The sequence below is a fragment of the Stigmatopora nigra genome, chromosome 5 (genome assembly GCF_051989575.1).
Source record: "Stigmatopora nigra isolate UIUO_SnigA chromosome 5, RoL_Snig_1.1, whole genome shotgun sequence".
NCBI classification, from domain to species: Eukaryota; Metazoa; Chordata; class Actinopteri; order Syngnathiformes; family Syngnathidae; genus Stigmatopora; species Stigmatopora nigra.
Genome location: NC_135512.1, coordinates 7,640,636 through 7,661,586, shown reverse-complemented (window position 1 = coordinate 7,661,586; position 20,951 = coordinate 7,640,636). Strand labels below are relative to the sequence as shown.

The 20,951-nt window shown below is 41.0% G+C and overlaps 1 protein-coding gene across 1 annotated transcript; it reads left to right on the top strand.

Annotated features, from left to right (window-relative positions):
* The first annotated feature begins 219 nt into the window (after positions 1-219).
* qsox1 (quiescin Q6 sulfhydryl oxidase 1) lies at positions 220-20,864 on the top strand. The gene is made up of 13 exons (XM_077716830.1): positions 220-843; positions 1,674-1,774; positions 2,482-2,530; positions 2,700-2,799; positions 3,292-3,382; positions 3,488-3,633; positions 6,304-6,438; positions 6,517-6,646; positions 12,593-12,715; positions 13,328-13,466; positions 14,424-14,600; positions 19,154-19,315; positions 19,960-20,864. Exons 1-13 carry the CDS (start codon positions 552-554, stop codon positions 20,574-20,576), a joined length of 2,262 nt encoding a protein of 753 aa, XP_077572956.1. The 5' UTR covers positions 220-551; the 3' UTR covers positions 20,577-20,864.
* Positions 20,865-20,951: the final 87 nt, after the last annotated feature.

Here is a 20,951-nt window from a genome sequence, read left to right as displayed (position 1 = left end):
AAAAATATGATTGAGAATAAGACACAAATTATGTTCAAACTTTGCGTTTTCATATATTTTAATTGAATTATTTTAGTAAAACGTGCTATTTTAAGAACATGAATACTGTACTGCACACAATATTACAGTGTTTCAACGTTATTATTATACACATAAAAATAAAATCTGCATTTTACGAGGAGCGCTGATTACGCTTATTTTGAAAGTCCTTATGTGGCTCTGCGCGTATTTCCGCTAGCCGGAGTAAACTAAATGGCGAGTGCTCGGTAGACTGTCCGGTTTTGTGCTCATTCATCATACTTTTATAGTTATTTAACGACACCTACGATTGGACATTTTGACATCGGAAGGAAATCAAAATCGTCCCACTTTGATGCGTGATATTTGAGATCCACCGATCAATTTTCTGTCAATTACCGTAAAGGCTTAGGAAGAAGCGCATTCATAATAAACGGATGCCCGGGCTGTCAGTCCCGTGGCTTCACGCCAATGTTGAGAAGTTTCTCCAAGGGATGGTCAACTCTGCGTCCGAGTGACAACAATCGGGAAAGATGGTGCGATACTCGAACCGTGCCACGTCCCATTCCAGCCAAGAAAGGACCCGATCGTACCCCCAACACGTCGCCGTGCTTGGGCTGACATTTTGCCTGCTTCTACTGTCCTCTGCGGCCGAGGCCGGGCTGTACACGACGTCCGATCAGATTGTTGCCATCTCCCTGGACAATTACAAGTCCGTTTTAGTCAACTCGAGCTCGGCTATTGTGGTTGAGTTCTACGCGTCGTGGTGTGGACATTGCATCGCCTTCTCTCCGGTCTATAAACGCCTGGCGAGAGACATTAAGGGTGAGTCACCACACATAGCAACTGGTCAAATAACAACAGATCTTGTATTTTTATTTTTTAACTTTGTGTTATGTTATTGGATCTCGCTGTAGGCCATACTATATGAAGATGAGTTCACTATTTGTTTGGCAATAGATCGACGTGTCAATGTATCGCGATACTTGGCATCAAATAGATTATCGATATCATTGCCCAATTATTTTTTAGGTGAAGGATGTCCTGTCAATAACAGGCAGTCAGTTAAGTATTTTGTATTTATTTATGAAAATTTGGCACTTAAATATTCTCAGTCTGCGAGGAAGACAAAAGTTTTTGGCAGATCATATTTTTGGTTGATTTCCTGACTCAAGTATCATTTTTTTTAATTGTCAAATTGTCAGTTAGTACCCCCTGATCCTTGTATTGGACGTTGTAAATATCAGGAGATATTCTGTGTTATTTTTTAGATTATTTATCTCATCTTCCTCACCAACAGTTTCTGCTTTTTAGGAATTTCTAAAACTTTAATTAACCTTGTGTTTTTGTCCATCCCAACCAAAAATAAATAATAAACAAAGAGACTTAATGCCAAAGTACTGCCTGTATGTGGGTATTAATGACATCACAAAATGGCTGCACCCGCAAGTGGTGACATTGTTTTAAACTTTTTAAATGTTTGAAGAAATTTGCAATTTCTGTATTTTCTATACCTAGAACAACCATCTTAATTAGGAATGTTTTATACTGTGTGTTGTATTATCCTGTAAATGGCTCCTACTCATCATAGTTGTTCAACAAGCAACTGTGTATGCTAAAATCCTGTTTGTTTGCGGAATGTTCTGTTTTTTCAGAGTGGAAGCCTGCTATTGACTTGGCAGCCATTGATTGTGCTGATGACAATAACAGGAGGGTCTGCACAAACTATAGCATCACTGGATATCCAACATTGAAGGTACTTGATGTTCCCTACAAGTCACAAATGCCACTTAAGTGTTTTTATTTTACAGGTTTTTAAGGGGCTTGGGCTCTTAAGTGTAAAGTTATTCATTGCAAGTCAAATTTTAAGTTGTGCACATATTGTTTGCGTACCATCCTTGTTGTTATGCTGCAAATATGAACTGACACTAACATTCCTGTGATGTCATTGCCTTTCTCACCATACTGTGATCGCGATACTGTAATCCTTTTGTAATCCAGTCAAATACTTGGGAACCCTCAAGGCACACCCAAATTGTCACATACACACACACACACACACACACACACACACACACACACACACACACACACACACACACACACACTAATTTACTTCACACTTGTCTGTCTTCACTTGCAAAAGTACTTTTGTTGGTGTAAAAGGTCACAAACCTGTTTTTTTTATAGATAATTTGATTTGCTAATGTGAAAGAGGGTCCTGCTGTTTGCTAGTAAATGTGACTGGAACAAAGGATTCCTTCTTTCCACTTCACAATCAAGCTTAAACATCTGCAAGTCATTTTAGCCAGTGTGGATTGGATGAAAGCAGGCAGACGGGGATGGCTGTGTGCCAACCAAACTTTACACCACGTCGCTTTGCTTCTCTCATGGCCGTGTGAGGACTGTGCCCATTTGATCCTCAGCTTTTCAGTGTAACTAAACTTTTGTTCCACCTCACAGTTTTTCCACGCATACGGACGGACGGATTCCACTGGACGGCGTTTTAAAGGTATCGAATCATGCCTATAGATACACCTGCACATGTAAAAAGGAACCTTACTATGGGGTTACTTCTCAGTTGTGGCTTAAATATTAACATCTTAATCTTTGGGACTGGTTTGGATTTGCCACAAAACAAATGTATTATCAAATGTTTGGTTTTCCCCGTTGACCTTCAGGTGTTTTCCATGACGTGCAAGCTCTCCGTCATGAAATCATCGAGCGAATGGAAAAACAAGACCCATGGCCTCCAGCCTGCCCCCCACTTGAGCCCACCAGGTAGACAAAAAGCACACCATTACAAATTCTTTAGTAAACTTGGTTGAAAAAGATAATTTTTCAAAATGGTGTCATTATCTTCAGCAACTCTTGTCATTTAAATATACATTGTTATGGAAACTAAGTCCATGTTTAGTCTTGTTATAAAAACCTTTAATTGTTGACACTATACCAATATTTACAAGAATTTAGAGTAGTAAATGACACCCTCATTCTTGTTAAAAAATCTTGCTGGAGCCTTCAGGCAGCCTTTTTTTACACACCACATGACAGGCAGATTGTAATGCTGATGATTTGGAGAGAAAAAAACTGGAACTTACATTTTGTAACATTTCTCACCCACATTTCTTCTTCCTCTATTTTACATCGGAGAAAAAGTCGTTTTTTTAATGATAGATATAAAAAAAAGCACATACGAGGCTAAAATAAAGTCACTTTTGTTTGAAAGCATGTTAGAATGTTTCTTCATGATCAAAATCCAACTTGTTCCAGCCAAGCTGAAATTGACATCTTCTTGGAGACTAACAACGTTCGCCACCTCGCCCTGATCTTTGAGAATGTTAGCTCCTACGTTGGCAGAGAGGTACCCATACCTGCAACCGTCGCTCCACCAATGTCGTCAGTCTATATTGAAAAATCTTTGGCTGCCACACATTCTTCAAGTGCTGAGTGTTCCCTTCTTCCGCAGGTCATTTTGGATTTGCTGCAATTTGAGAACATTGCGGTCAGAAGGGTCCTGAGCACTGACGATGACCTTGTAGCCAAATTGGGGGTGACTGAATTCCCTTCTTGTTACCTTTATTATCGTGGAGGCAACTACACAAGATTAAAAGTGTGAGTATTTCTACAACACCATTTTCCGTTGGATCTTGAAATATTCACATATTTATGACTTTAAGGGCTGCCACAAACGATCAACTTGATTCTTTTTTTTATTAACCAGGCCTAGAAAACAGTATCCTACAAGTTTATATGAATGAATGAATGATGGTAGAGAAGCCCACCTGTGGGTCATTACCTATTTGAATTCATAACTTGTGTTGTTTCTACATTTGTGGCCCTTAAAATCAACATGAAAACTCGCAACCTAATTTTAGCAACTCTGGTGTAATCTCACAAAATTAATGATCTTGGGATTTTTTTCATAATAAGATGCTGATGAAGGAAGATCACTTTGCTTACAACCTCATTTATCCAAATGCCAAGGTCACACATCACAGTTTTAGGTCATTCCCAAACACAATTTATGGAGTGATGTCACTTTCAGCACTAATCGATCGGACAGCGACCGCTAAAAAAATTGTTATGAAGGATTGTCATGTAAAGGCGGTTGTTTCAGCTCATAAATCTTCACACGAGGAATGTGATGCGTGGCAACCTTCCAGACACAACTTCCTTTTTGCAACTCGACATTCATTATAATCAGAAGCCAATAAATTGACAATTGGCAAACAAGTGACTAGCAGTGGATTTAAATGGTTGCTGATAGGCAAAATAGTGTTTTGGCTAACCTTTACATTTACAAGATGGATCCAGTTTATATATTGGAAAGTAAAGTGGCGAGAACATTTTACAATACAAAATTAATTGAAGAATAGAAGGTAGAATAGTTTAAAAAACTATAAGTTGGAAAATGTGGAATAAAAACGTATCGTATGGAGAATTTTGTTAACGACGCCATACGATTGAGGGCATCCTTACCACAAACATTCATGACCCTGAAAACACACACCTACATTGATTATCAAACCCGAGGTCGCTTATATAATTGTGTTTACCGGAGAAGAAAATGAAAGCGGTCCTCGCACAATACAATTTTGGCACCCTTAGTCTCACACTTTTAAAATATTCACTGACTAAATACAGACAAAGACTTAACACATTTAGAAAAAAGTGTTTTCACCATCCAGCGAAACTAAAAAGGCTTCCAAAAGCAACACTGTACGTATATTGTATATCACCTCCAATACACAGGTGCATTCCCACGCCTCTCGACATTGTTCCGCACAAAACAAGTTTGCATCCTCATTAGCCGAACCCTATGCATGAGACTACTTTTAAACATCTGGCCCCTTAATGGGATCAGAGCATCAAAATTGCTCCCATTATTCACCATCATAAAGCGGCGCCCATCGTTCCTCACCTCGCAAATCCATCTGCCGCTTGTGCCTCTTTGTCTGGCGCTTTCAATAACTTGGCATGCAAAAGAGGACTCTTTTTAGTTGACAAATGCAAAGAGGAAATGATTTATTGCCGATGTATTTATTCCCCCTCCTCTGTTCGACCCCCCTCATCTCCATCACTGTACAAGAGGAGGGGAGGTTTTTAATTTCTTGCATGAAAACAATGCCATTGCGTTTCTGGCTTCACCTGCACAGCGGCAGATGGCATCCCATCATCGCTTGAATGTCTGATTGATCCTGGGAGAGACGCGCTTGTGTGCGCACACGTCTGAGAAGGCGCACGCACATCCGTCATGCATGCAATGTGTACGGCTCCCAGGTGAATGCGTACCCCACCCCGCCCCGGCCAACGCTGACACCGGCCCACGGGGATGAGTGGATAAATGGCTCGTCTCTCCCCCACATGCGCAACACTCCCACCAGGCCCGCAGGTGTAATTGAGTCCCGGGCTGCTGTGAGGGAACGCCAGCCTCCTTTTTAGCGTCCATTCGCCTTATTGCCATCCCTTTGCAGTTTTACGATGCTCCGTCTTCTCTCCATCCCGCACGAGAGGAGAAAGTCAATGAGGATGCAGGAAAGGAGAAGCCGAGCGAGCCAGCGCTGTAATGCCGAGGCGCTTTAGCTTCATAATCGATGATCTCTCCCGGGCCGCGCGCTAACCTGGCACCATCTGCCCCGCCGCCGTAAATGTTTTCCAGTAAGTGTGTAAAATATACGGCCAGGAAAAGCGCAAGAGGCCATAAAGCATTTTTACAACGCGAGACTAGAAAACAAAAATAGTGCAATGCATTTTGTTTAACAATTCCTACTTGGCAAATACGCTCTGCGTTGCCAAATATGTTGATTGTAAATGTCTGGGGCCTTCTGAGTTTTACGCTTTATGGCCGGTAAGCGGCTCGATGAGGGCTTTCTTTCAAGTGGTTTTGTTCGACGTCATGGTTGATGGTGGTAGAGGGAGGGTACCATATTAACTTCCGTTTTGGCCCGAATATTAGATGTTTTTTTTTTTTTTTTGCATTGAAATAAGACTGAAAAAAACTCCATGTTGCCGGGTGTAATCTTTACAATCTGGATTGTACTACAATATTTGTCTTTGACTAACCTTTTTTTCTGCAGGCTGTGTTTTTCCTTGCTTTGATTAGAATTAATTTGTGGCTTACCAAGCCCAAAAAAATAATTAGCAAACGTGTACGGTGGCATTTTTGGGACGTTAACTTTCGGGTGAGGTCCTATTTATTTTGAATAGGATGACTGCAACACTGCCATTCTGTTTGATAGCAGAACATCTTGACTTAAAAACGTTCTTTGTCTTGTTTTACAGCAACATTGAGGCCCGAACGTTCTACTCCTACGCCCTTCAGGCGCTTCCAGGTGTGGCGCGTTCAGGGAAATCTGTACTCGCCACCATAGACAATTCAAGCAAATCCATAGAAGAGCTCTGGAAACCTTTCAACAGGCATGAACCAGTAACTAAATATTTGCTTTTAAGATCTCTTGCTATGTCCTGAAACACATGTATTTCATCTACGTACAGATCCAGGGTGTACATGGCTGACTTGGAGTCAACCCTTCACTACTCGTTGCGGGTGGAGCTGGCCGCTCATCCTGTCTTCACAGGAAAGGCGCTAACTTCTCTCAGGAAGTACATCTCGGTGTTAGCAAAGGTAGGGCAAGTTCAATTACTAATTCATTATTTTTTTATAATTGGCAATAATTGAACTGAGAGGCCAATCAGAATTGATTGGACGTCTAGCGCTATCAAAGGCAGAATGAATGAGGTGCAAATTATAGTGTGCTTTTTATTTTATTTTCATGTAAAGTTTTTTTTTTTAATTAAAAAGGGAGTGTTTGCTTGTCTAGATAGAACATCTCTGCGTTATACATACTGATACTGTAGTTAAAGCAGGTCACCACTAGATGGAGAATGAGACGGCAAAATGTTACAAACTAGACCTTTTGGAGCACAGATCACTGTTACTATAACGACCGCTATGGAGCTGCATGAGAAAATACTACTTAAAATGAATATTCAAAACAGTACAACGCAGTGTGTGACTGAAAATGAACAGCCCAAATTTGGAGTGGCATGAGCAGCAGAAACGAAACATCAAATTTCAGACCTTCCCAATATATTCCCTCCTTAAAAATCAATATATTGTTTTAAAAAGGTGTCACAGTTTAATATAAGAACCAACAGGTTGCTACTGAAAATGTTCCACAATGCATTGCAAATCATAATATCACCCAATTCTGACCCTTACGTGTACCCACCTCCATCAGATGTTTCGATTTACGTATATACACCCCAAAAGCTTTTCAGCAAAAGCAGCTCTACCAAGCCTGTCCCAAAACTGATTTTAAGCAACAACAGTTTATCATTCTGTAACCAAACTAGGATGATCTCTTAATAGGGATATTGTGAGATCTTAAATATTTGTATAGATGGTAAAACAAATGATATTTTGACCTTCATCAAGGGAATGAAAAGAGGAGGCTCAAAGCCTCTCATGGCTATTGTTGACCCTCTTGATTTTTGCCTCCCTGGGGGATTGAAGCCGAGCCGCCGCCCACATGCTTTGCATTGATGTGGTCTCATTAGTATGAAAACCTCTAGTATACCCCAATGCCATGTCTACAACTCCTCCAACTGCCCACAAATATTTTGCTTGTAGTAGTCCATATATAAATATATATATATATTTTTAATCTTCTTCCCCTTTTTGCTTTTCCCACTCTGCCCACAACACTCTTCTTCCCTCCTCGAAAAATGACAGCCGGCCATTCAAACGTGTTGTGTTGATGAGATCTGACCCGCTACCCTCGCCCCTATTGGCCACGCACCGGGGGCTATCTCACTGCCACCAATCTCCCTGATAATATTTTCCCCTCTCCAGGGAGGCCTTGTTGTAGCAAGCTGCCGCGAGCTGCCGCGAGCCGCCCTGCGTGCGTGCGACCGGCTGCTCGGGCCACGCGTCGTGGCCTCCCATTAGCTCCCGTTTGTTTAGTCAATAGCAGCCAGTCCCAGTGGTATTTTTAGCCCGCCAACCCCCTCCCCAAACAGTGCGGCCCAGCCGCCGGTCAGGGCTTTGTGAGGCTAAGCCGTCTGTCACGGTCGCCACTTGTGAGGGCTCTTGTTGACGTTTGACTGAGCGCTCTCACGACAAAGACAATCCATTTATCCAGTTAGCTTGTTAGGCGCAGTTAATGGAAGGCAAGCGGGGTGCTGGTTCTGATCAGGCTCAAGAAACTGGGAGGCAAATGCATTACTGGCAGCTTCCACATGGACGTGGTGTAAATTTAATTAATTGACTCCTTAAGTAAAGGCCGTGTATTTTTGTTTTCATTGAGGTGGCATTTGTTGGTGAAGGAATGTCCGCTCAGATGAATGAATCGTTATGTACAAAATGTGACACCGGGCCTTTTTTGTGTGAGTCATGTGATTAGATTAAAAGTGACTCATGGTTCTCATCATCGCAAGCTGGTGACTGACGTTCTGATTTGAGCCACTTTATTTTTGTTCTTTTGTTAAATGTTTTATAAGGCATTTATTGGTTGCTGTTGATGCCGCAAGATCATTGGCTGCCAGCCTCTCCCATTCAAAATCGATTGGGCATTTGCAGTCTGTCCTCCCAGTTTGTATGAATTAAACGTTGATCATTGTCAATGGCAGATAATAAGTTTAATATAAAGAAATTGATTTGATAAAAAATAGGATATCCAGAGTGTATTTTTTGTTATTCATTTTAATTGTATTAATTTAGTTTTTAATGTTTTATCCATACATACAATATATCTATAACATACTATTAGTGTAGTCTTTTTTTTTTTTTTAATTCTACTTGTCATAATGTTTTTTTTTGTTCTTTTTTCAGTTACTCTCATTTTTTTACGCTGGCTTCCCTAATAAAAAGGAAAAAAAAACGATCATCTAAACATTTAATCCCGAAGGTCTAAAACATATACTTAAATTCCCTAAAGAAGATTTTTAGGGGCCAGAAATTATGACTGCAAGTAAATCTATATGGTAAACAAAGCTTCAAAAAAGAAAAGATAATAACAAATCACGTTTGTGTGTGTCAAAAGGGGAAACAAATCAGGAAATGTTGTTTTTGGGGGATTGATGTTTTTCTGTTAGTACAGATTACTGTATTATTATCCTATAGTAAAGACTGTCTAGATTTGTTACTCTTTTGTATTAATCTGTCTTTTTCCAAGGATTCTATGAAACATTTGTCTCTCATCATCAAACCTTTTATTTCATTTTCATCTAAGCATGTTCACATTAGCTTGATCTTCCCATTCGTACACACTAATAATAATATTTGACCAGATTTACTGTCTTGTCGGACTGAAGCCGGATTTATGAATCCTTTCTACATGTATATGTGGATTAAAAAAAAAAAGTGGATCTTGGGATGCATGAGAGCATTAGAGGGAGGTTTTTAGGGATTACACCACCAACTTGTTTTTCTTGAAAGAAGCCCGCAGGGGCAACAAATAAAGGGAGGCCGGGGATCTGAAACAAGCTTCTGTCCCAGTCCAAACATCGAAATGATGCGCTTTTATTGAAATCCTGAAAAAGCCTCAAAGTAGAGTGGAAAATGTCCAAACTGTTTTTCTCGAAGATCAGAAATGTGTGCAGACAAAGGAATACAAATCTGACAATATTTTGTTTTGTTAGAGGATAAAATCTCTTAGTGGTACAAAAAAGAAGCTAGGATCTAAAAACTCTCAAATGTATTTTTTGACATAAAAAAAATCTAAATGTTTATATATACTAGCACTTAAAAAATGACTAATTCACACAAAATCTGATACAAACCTCAATTTCCAAAGGCCTCATTCATATGACCCATTCATCACCCATTTAAAAAAATAAAAAATCCCACAAAGACACACACCAAAAATGAACCCCCCCCCCCCTCCTAGATCAACAAAAAATAGCCTGACCATCTTTTCATCTAAATTTGAAGTCGGACAATTGATTATGGCATGGACTTTGATCTTCAACTTTGAAAGGATATGTGAACATTTGACTGGAATTTGTACATTTGTACAATTTCCCCCTAAATCCACCACCTTTTTGTACCCTATCAGTGATGAGTAAATCACAAATGGCCCTAAGGGGTCAGCAGCATGTCCCATTGGAACACTGAGAGCTTCTGATGCAATCACCCCCAAAACAGAGACATGAATAATGTTGCTTTGGTGATGCTTTGCTAAGCCCATTACTGGCAAACACCTGCCTCTTCTCTTCTGCTTAAATTCATATGACTGTTTAATGAGCTTTTCTGACTGCCTGTTATTCAGACGTCCCATCCACACCTAAACCCATTAGGTCACTTTCCCAGTAGCTGATACGGGGACCACAAGATCCCTTTGTTTGTCCCTCAAGACACCCCGACAAGAGCCTTTAGTGCAGGGGTAGGGAACCTATGGCTCGGGAGCCATAGGTGGCTGTTTTGATGGGTGTATATGGCTCTTCGCTTTTTCAAATCATATTTTTTCTTCATTAGGCTCTTCTGCGTGCATTCTCTCGTTGATACTCATTGATTAGCAACAGTGAAATAATGTTCTTAAAAGAATTCAGACTTTTTTTTAACTTTTAAAGTGGTGAAATGAATAATAAATGCTCACATTTTCATGTATTTTTTTTTCTTTTAAATTCTGAGTATGGCTCTCAAGGAATAATGTTTGAAAATATGAATTGTATATGGCTCTTTTTGTCAAAAAGGTTCCCAACCCCTGCTTTAGTGCATAGTGATGTGGTTTATACGATTTTTTTTTTGTTGGACAAAACAGCATCTATTAGAAAATATTGACTTAACAGAGATTTACAACGTTTCGTTCTTTTTTTTTTGCTGCCGTTCGGAACTTGGGCGCCCTCCCAAACATTCCAATATCTTGAATTTGTTTCGTACGTATAAAACTGTCAACAAGGACAAAATGCAGCACCTTAAGCAGCCTGCGAGGGTTAAGTTAAGTGGTGTGACTTCCAGCTCCTGTTAAAGCGTGATGAATTGAAGCATGAGATTGTCGCCATATGCAGGTGCACTTAGGTGAACAGATGGCAGCGACAAATAAAAAGGAGTACATTTTTGGATGACGTTTTCGAAATCTCCTCTGAGACTCGTAGCTGGATCTGTTTTTGCTGTTGGCAAGCTATCCCGCTAGTAACTCGGATTTAAAAATACCTGGACTTGGAACCATGGATACATTCTATTGAAAAGCTTGTAAAGTGTTTATTTGTGAGCTCCATACTGTAAACTATGTCAAGGTTAATTGTGAGGACAGCAAGCACTTTTGGCAGACGGTTTTAGTCTAAAGTCAGTCTTTTGTTCATGTCTTAAATGCAAAGACGCACGGGCATTTTGCATTTAGTCTGTCATCGCTGTTCTCAGACGTCCATCAGTTGCATTTCCTCCTCGCCGTGTTCTCATTTTTGCTAGTTACGATATCAAGTTTCCTTCACAGGGTGTCCCCATGGTAGCGATGGTATAAAAAGACCTAAACACACTTTATTTGGAAGGACTGGCCCCTCCTAATAGGATTGTTTGGTGGTGGTTGGTAGCACATGAAATATTCTTCCAGAAGGTGCTGGGATTTAAAAACACAAGCACCATAACTCAAGCGCTGCTCATAAATGTTGGGAACAACATTGTCAGGGATTTTTTGGCAACTATTAATCAAGTGATTACATTGCTGATTCAGTGCAATTTGTGTGCATCAGTATTGCTCTGGAAAGATGAGGGAGTTGAGGATTCTAATTCAGATGGTGTAGCATAGGGTAGGTAGCACTTTGTTATTTATACTACAGAATTAGTCAATCTTGTGACTTCAAGTTTCATTGTTCATTTATTCTTAATCGAAGACATTTCCAGTTTGAAGTCATTGGCAACATTGGTAATAATAATTGACCATGAAAGACATCAAATTCATTTGAATTGGAGAAAAATAAAAAAAATGACATTGCTCGCAGGTGTTGCTATTTGGTGACTCTAGTTAGAACCACACAGATATACATAGACTGATAGACTGGGGCACAATTTCATGTGATAATGGCTATTAGTGACATCACAAAGAAGGACAGGCAATCTGACATACTCGCATTTCATTGGCATTGATAAATTGTCTGCCGCCTGCCCACCATATCGGACTGCCACTTTCTGAGAATACATACTTTTATTTATGTTCAATTCATTAAGCAAGAATAATTCCATTGCTGTCCCTATTTTTGTACCTCTAACAAAATTTCTCATTGATAAAAAAAATCTGTCTACTTTGTTGAGATATTTGAACATTCTTGACATTTTGATAACATTTACTGTGAGTGCATTCCATTTCATGTGAAATGTTGTGAATTTACAAAAGGCAATTCAAGGTCATGTTTTTTTTCAGTATTTTGTGCACTTTGCTGTATAAATCTTGAAACTGACACTCATATGTCAGAGGAGGTGGCTCAGAGTCTTGTCAATGTCACCTCCCCATTTACTCGAAGCCCTCTTGACCCTGCCTATCTTAGAATAAATAAACAATGGGCAAATTTAGCAAATGCCCAGTCATTTATTGAAAAGAACTTACTATGACATACTGTCTTCTGTCTTTTGCAGTACTTCCCAGGCCGCCCCATACTGATGAACCTGTTGAAGTCCCTCAGTTTATGGTTAGACAACCAAACGGGTGACCAAGTTTCATATCAAGCATTCAATGAGATCCTGGAAAACTCTGTACAGGTCAGTTTGGAATTAAATGGTCTTTCCTTTCCTACCCATTGGATGTCTAATGCTATGTATTATTGTGATTGTAGATGTCAATGCAGTGGGACTATCTTACAATTCTAATTTGACTTTTCAATATGTAGAGGGTTTTGTCTAGGGCTATCCTCCAGTTTACACCCCCCTCGCTAATTGAAAGAGTCACTTACTTGGATCATTAGCTTTTAGCAAGCCCAATCAATGGATCAATGAATCGATGAGAAGGTATGAATTGACTTCACTTGTGAGGAAATGGACTTTGTGCCCGCCCAAAATCTTTACTATTGACATGTGAGTAACCCTGTCAATCATTGCCGAGAAGGCAATTGAAGGCGGTGAGAGAAACGACTTTGTGTCAGAGGGAATATGTTGTCGTATTCAGTGGCGGCCCGTGGTTAGATATCCGGACTGCCTGCGTTCATTAGCGCGGGGGCTGAGCCATTAACCTGAGATTGACTTCTCATTGATCAAGAAAACTACACAGAGCAGCTTTCATTAAGTTGCTTTGGAGATGCGATAACGGAAAAGCAAAACGGCAGTTTTACTTCACTTGGAATTCCTCTTGTGGTGTTTTTTTTCCTTCCCTCACAGGCTCCAGACGCCGCTTTGCCCGAGGGGGTGAGGTGGGTGAGTTGTCAGGGGTCACAACCTCACCTCAGACGTTACCCTTGTGGCATGTGGACTCTTTTCCACGTGCTCACTATCCAGGCTAAGCAGTTTGGCGGCTCAGGTGGGCAACGTTTTTATTTGCTTGTTCTTACTAAAGGCCATTTAGAGTTCAGTTCTGGTTGTTTCGGAATATTGTATGTAAATCCAATAATTAGCCTCTTTTTACAATGACCTGTTTTGAAAGCGCACACACAAATGCTTTCAAGCGTATAACTCTTAGTACCAGTTGGACTCATCATTTATGTCCCCTTACCCCCCCACAAATTTGTAGTTGCAGCTGCATTGAACCTAATTGTGACTGTGTGAAAGCAGATTATTTTAGATTAGCGCAATATGAGCGGTGAATAAAACAAGGCAGATGAATGGAGGGTCCACTTCTAGCGGGGATGCTAATCTCTCTTTCCTCCATACACATATATACGCACACATGCGGCGGGGGTTAATCCCCCCCGGTTTATGGACCATCACATGACCCCCAGATGGACTGGCCGAAAAGGGGCGTCCATATGGTTGGTACCCCACAGGCCGGCCATCTCACAGGTTGTACAGTACAGTAGTACCCCTGATCAGGACATAAACTTTCTGCATGAATGAACACAGTGAATGCAGTATTCCAGGTGTGGCCGGTCCTTCCATTGTCCTGACACACACACACACAAACACGGTCTGTTCGGTTTATCAACCAACAGGGGAGGCTAAACCAACAACAAAAGCACATTTCTGCCGGAAAAATATGTGAAGCTCTTGAGATAATAACCTGGCTGTCATTCACACAGAGGGTTAACTTTGTTTAATCTGCAGATTGGATCGAGATTATTCATCTCAATATAGGGTAACCCAGCTCTCAGTGACTCCTGGCCCACTTTAGCGTGGGAATACAAGAATCTCTAGTTAGAGAAAATGGATGCTAGAACTGATGTACAATAAATCCAAAGTTGTTTTTGTCGCACAATTCTATACTATAAACCAAATTTGTATTATGTGCGTTATATTAACCAAGAACCAATGTCCTTTCTAGATCACAAAGAGGTGCTGAACGCGATGACTGGCTACATTAGCAATTTCTTTGGCTGCAGACCATGCGCTGAGCACTTTGAGACCATGGCCAAGCAGAGCCTGGCAGAGGCCACAACCTTCAAGGACTCCATCCTGTGGCTTTGGTCCCGACACAATCGAGTCAACAACAGAATAGCAGGTTAGTTGAGCAGCTTTGGCTCCTCCACAGACCTTCATGTTTACCGCAACAAGTTTGTGGGAAAGATTTGGGCGTCGTCCTCCTCACACGCTCAGTGGGTCGTGTTAATACGACTAGAGACGGCGCTGGGTGGTAGAAGGACCGATCCTCAGATCAGACACCAGCTGGTGATTTGTCTTAGACCAACCCCCTCCATTCTTTGGTATATCATAAGTGTCTGTACTACCCATTTTCCCCTCCAGTCTTACCTTCCTATCCTCTTCATACATGTTCACTATCGCTTGGCCGTTTTCTCATTTGACTCTCATCCTGATTTATTTTGCCCCGCCCCTCTTCACTCTCACACTCTCGTTAAAACTCTGTTGCTTACTCCGGTTTTTGAGGAACTTGACTTGTGGAAAGTCACTATGTTGATTTCACAGAGTGCTTCCCCATATGAAATCATTTTGAAAAATCAAACTTTGTGTTAGGCATGCAAAGTAAATAGTTTAGGTAGGCAACTCAAATGCTTCAATTCTGGTAACTATTCCTGAGTACGTATTACTATTCCAATTTACCTTCAAATTATGTAAAAAGTTTCAAATGGAAATATCATTCTTAGTCGTAAGAGAAAAATGACATATTTACTGAATATTTATCGAATGTTGAGTTCAAACTACCGACACCGAAGTTCTAATGACAAAGAAAGTTGAATGAAGAATTTTCTCAACAACATTGAGTATTTTAACCTTGTCGTCTTTACAAATTTCAGTTGTAACTTCTGCCTTTCTATAACTATCATTTGAACTTTTACTCCACCTATTGCCAATTTTACCTCCCAATCAAACAGACTGAGCTTCCCCAACTCCGACTGGGTAAAATCCACATTTATGTCAGCATCCATTCAGTCAAGTGCACTGTAAACACTCTGCACTGTTTGACTGTACGACTAAAGTATATTACTGGTGGAAGAGCGAAAAACCTCCTCCCCCGTCTTTGTCCCCTCTGATTTTATTAGACCCGGCGCTGTCATTAACAGCCCACTTTGTTAAATGACTATCTTTTGTTTGTGCAGACCGCCCCCCTCTTCTATCACCGGGACAGCTTGTGTCCCGAACAGCGTGGGCCAATGGGACACCCGCCTCTGCGTGTGTCTACTCCCCAGACACTTAAACACTATTCAGAACCCCCCCACACCCCTTCACTCCTACCCCACACCCAGAGCTCTGCTCACCGCTTCAATCCGTCTTTCCTCTTTTTTTTTTTTCTGTGTCTCGAGTAGACCCCCTTCGTCCCCCCCTGAGACTCATAACCTCCGCTTGACAAGTGATAGCGCAGCACCTCGGCAGGATGGCTCCCCCAGGAGCCACCTCTCTCTTCCCTACACACGTACATACACAGCAATTCCCAAGGCATTGTGGGACAGCAGGTGGCAAACAGCATGACACTTTGCCTTAGTAGAAGAGTAACTTGTTACCGCTGGGGATCAGAACGGTGAATCAAAAGGAAAAGGGAGGCGGCAAAGATGCAATGGTCTGAGGTTTTTCCCTGCGGTGAGTGACAGCGCACATTCCGCTCTCTTTAAGGCACGCGACCCCTCCTCCTCCTCCGCCTTGGCGGCCGCACAGCGCCTTTCAGGGGGCGCCCATGCGTGAAAGAGGAGCGATCTGTAAAGCGGCTGAACAATTCATTTAGCTGGCAACAAAGAGGCCCCAGGGCCCAGTGATGCCGCTCAGTGCGGGCCGCATTGAGAGACGCGACGGTGCCTCGGTCTTGTTGCTGCTTGTCAACAGGCTGAGCGGGAGATTCATTTCTAATATCGGCCCACCAGGATTGATCATTCATGGTCAAATTAATGGGAAACATTATTTCTTTTTTTTTGTGAGTAATCATTTAAGATCTTCATGCACAAATTGTTTTATTTTAATTGAATGTTTTTATTGCATTGAATTCAAACAGGGGTTTCAAACTTCCCTTTTGATATCCATCTATATTACAGGGTGGCACAAAAACCAGTAGCTTTTTAACAATCCAATAACATCAAGAGTAATGGAAGAAGTATACTTTGTTCATTATAAATTAAATTTTTCAACAGGCTATTTAAAAGAAAGAAGTGAAATATTCTTCTTATTTAAAATGACATCCTTTAGGTGATATTTATCTGTACAAAGGCATTCTTAAAATTATCCTCAATTCACCATAGTCCAGGGGTGTCCAAACTTTTTGCAAAGAGGGCCAGATTTTGTAAGGTGAAAATGTGTGCGGGCCGACTATTTAGCCTGACATTCTTTGAACCATTAACATTAAATACAAATTAACCTTTTGGGATTTTTTTTAATTACAAATGGCATACTTTTACTTTTACATTTTTTTTTACATTTAGGTTTTTACCGAAATCACAAACCACAAAAAAATTAAGAAAACTATCAAGGATATCTAAGTTCATGTGAAACATCACATATTCACTATTATATGCTCACTGTAGGAACAGTGCTGAAAACAAAACAATGATCACTGCATATTCAAACTGTGATTTTGACCATCACAAAAAAAATAATGAACTCATGTATTTTATACTGTGGTCAACAGTGCTGGCGGGCCGCGTATTATTGATTTCATGATAGAGGCCACGGGCCGGTAAAAAATTGTCCACGGGCCTTAATTGGCCCGCGGGCCGGACTTTGGACATATCTGCCATAGTCTCTAAAACGGCAACCATTTTTTCTCTGGTCTCTTGCTCACATTTGCCAATAGGCACTTATTTAATTAAAAAAATGGATTTAAATAAATTAAAACATCAAAAAGATTAAATAAAACCAAATATTGGATTAAAAATAAGTGGATAATTTCACATAAGTGCTTTGGGAATTTTGTTTCGTTGTTTTGTCTTACACATCTCTTGTGAAATTACCTATCTTAACTTGGTTTGAAAGCGAAATTATTTGCAAAGTCATCATATTTTATTTACTAGTATAGTTTTTGTTTTGCAATTTGTCAAGAAAGGCCAAAAGGCTCCACACAATTTTTTTTCTGCCATCATTCACCTCTGTCCCCTCCCAATCAAAAATGATTGGACACCTCTCGCCATTAAAAAGGCTCTGAAACCTGTTCATTCACTTTCAACACACACACAAAAGGTATTTACACCTGATGAATATGGAAACGTGAGTACTGATGACATCCTTAACACGGTAGCAATCTCAATATGGCCGCTATGGCTAATGTCACCCTGGCCACAAACTGATTAGAATGAGGGAAGCGTGCATGCATGTATGTGCCCTCTCGTCCACCTGCTGAAATGCGTAAAACACACACTTCTAGCACACACACACACCTCAGGCTGCAACATGTCCAGGACAGAGAGAATGAATGTTTCTTTTATGTAAAGCAGCGTTTATGCAGAGTCCTTACGCACGTGCGTGTGATTGAGATTCACACGGAGCAGCAGAGGGGAAGGCGGGAAGGTGACAATGTACAGTTTATTGCTAGACTTTGTATAATGGGTGTCGGTTTGGTGTGTTCAAGTTAGGGATTTCATTCATTTTTATATAGTGGCGAGTATTGTATTTTTGGGAGAGGGAGGGGGGGGGGGGGGGTCTAGAAGTCACACCAGCCAAAAAAATACAACAATGAAGAGAAAAAATATGTATAAAAGATGCAGTTTTGGGTGGGATTTTTTTTTATCAACAAACATAGGTTATATTTACAATAGTAAAATGGAGGTATCTGTTAACATGAATTTTTCAGATTACTATGGCCTTAAAAAAACAAACAGCATGTGGATGGTGGAGGTAAAATAATAATAATAATTTTAATCTGATACAAGCACATTTGGACAAATGTATTATAGTACATATATTCCAGTTAGGTCCGTAAGATCGCACCCTACCTCTGTTTTCCAACCAAATTGTTTATGAAAATACAAGTATGAATATCAGTTTTGCTGTCAGGGTCAAATTTTAAAAAAGGTGCTGAAAGAAGATATTTTTTTTGTTTTAATTCATTAGTTGCATACAGCCGTCTGAAGCTTGTCTTCCTCTCATGTTCAATTTAATGATTGGACTTCACTTTCAAAGGGCTGCGGAAGGACCACCAGACAGGTGGTCCGCTCTGCTCTAGTGAGGTCTGCTGCCTCACAAGCTAGCGCGCGTGTGGGTGGGTGGGAGTGGGGAAGCTGTCCACTTTGGTCACATCTATTATCTCAGCACTCCTCCCATAGGGACATCCCCGAAGCCCATTGATCATTCCTAGACACACACACACACACATGCACACACTCACCAATATCAATCGGTAGATTACATGCACACAGACACAGACAGGTGATTTACATACACACTCTTAAAAGACCTACATGCACGTATGCATATAGGCCTAAAGATTTATGGTAGCTGTGACAAGATGAAATGGCTTCAACACAGATTGCATCCAGTCCTCAAAGCACTCGTGTCCTCAAATCAAAGCGTGCAAACACTCGCCATGACCTTGTGCTTGCTGCCTTTTTTTTTAAATCATAAGAAACGTTAAACATGATAAATAATGGCTATTTTTTTGTTGTTTTCTTTTCTTTTCAGGGGCTTTAAGTGAAGACCCCAGATTTCCAAAGATCCAGTGGCCTCCACCTGACTTGTGTGCCGACTGCCACACGGTGAAGGAGAACGGAGAGCACAAGTGGAATAATAATCAGGTTCTGCTCTTCCTCCAGAACTACTACTCAGCTGAAAACATCCTCACAGGTGTGTAAAAAAGATTGTTGTCTTCATGGAATGTAGCCACCCTACTTATGAACAAGAAGGCTGTTTGTATTTTGAGTTTGCGAGTGGTAATGTGCTCAAAATTGAAAGTTTCAAAATACAGTAGTACCTCGTAACTCAATTTAGTTGTAACTCATATTTATGGGTCATGATGGTCAGCTGTATCAAGTTAATATTCCACATTGAAATATGCTGGCATTTAAGTCTGTCTGTTTGTGTCCATGTTTTTAAAGAATTCTTTAAAAAAAAAAGAAACAAAAGAGGATGACTACAGTTGTAGTAATAGTGGTTGATTGAAATACAACTTTAACTCATTGACTGTGGTACAGGGTCGTAGACGGCTAATCTATTTTGACTGAAAGACGCAGGGGGGGTGCTGGAGCCTATCCCAAGACGGGGAACTCCCTAAATTGGTGGCTCGCCAATCACAGGGCACATAGAGACAGAAAACCACAGTTTTTGTTTATTTATTAGGAAAGAAAGCCTGATATTTTTTAGATTTCTGTACTTTTTGACCTTTTCTCAAATTAGGCAGGCAGGATCTGACCTTGTGTTTGACACCTGTAGCTTCCCTACTTACTCAGAGTAACTTGTTTTATCTTTTCTTAACCCACCCCCACCCTCAGACTACCTAGAAGACGAAAGTGTAGTTCTGGCCAAGCAGGAAGAAAAACGTCTCCGCATGCTACAAATAGAGGCTCAGAAGCGAATCGCAAGGGAAGCCTTGGAGAAGGCCAACGCACCTAATCCTGCTCTTGAGGAGGGCGAGGAAGAGGAGGAGGAAGAGGAAGACGACGAAGCTGCCAAACCCATCGTGCCCGACGACGATGGACGACAGATACGGAGGCCGAGCATTGTGGGGATGAAGCCCCGAGAAGTGCGGGAAGACATTGTGGACTTGGACTCGGCCGCCAACCGTAGCTACAAAGCCAAATCCGTGCAAGTGGCCACGTCCAGCCGGGTCAAGCGGCGTGCCTTGCAGAGGAACCGGGAAGAACGAGACTCCAAGCTCGGCGTGGTGCTCATGGAACGGAACGTGGCTTCCGACGAGCACGGAGTACCCGACGGCGCCGGCTCGGGCCGCGGAACCCGCTGGATGTCCATGCTAAGCATCGGCTTTTCCAAAGCGGATGTCAGTTTGTGCGTCATCCTCTATTTCATGTCGTCCATGTGTCTCATCGTTATGTACATCTTCTTTAAAACGCGACTGCGTCCACGGCGGGGCAAAGTATCGCTGCCCTGATGACACTACTTGTGCTTATGAATGTTTATTTTCAACAGAAGAAGAACACAAGACAATGAAGGACAACTTTTTTTTTTTGGGGATGTCATGGATATTTTACTGCTGGGATTTAGACATTTTTAATTCCAAAAAAAAACAAAACTCTTCTTTAGTGGTATGAATTGGCTCTCATTGTCTCTTCCCGCCATCACTGCCTTTGTTTATTCAGTCTGAAGTTACAAGTGTGAATATTTGTTTGAATCTGAAATCCTGGTCTGTTCTTGAATTACAATTTGATATGCAGATAAATGGAGTTTCTCTTTTTATTCCACAAATGAGGTGCATAGACTCGATTGATGATCAATTTCTCTTTTTATTCCACAAATTAGGTGCATA

What these genes read in the sequence shown, in the direction of transcription:
- qsox1 (XM_077716830.1), top strand. Translation starts at nt 552, where the DNA reads ATGGTGCGATACTCGAACCGTGCCACGTCCCATTCCAGCCAAGAAAGG. An exon ending in GCTCCTACGTTGGCAGAGAG is followed by an intron (nt 3,383 to 3,487) that starts GTACCCATACCT and finishes CTTCTTCCGCAG; the next exon opens with GTCATTTTGGATTTGCTGCA. An exon ending in AGCTGAAAACATCCTCACAG is followed by an intron (nt 19,316 to 19,959) that starts GTGTGTAAAAAA and finishes CCCCACCCTCAG; the next exon opens with ACTACCTAGAAGACGAAAGT.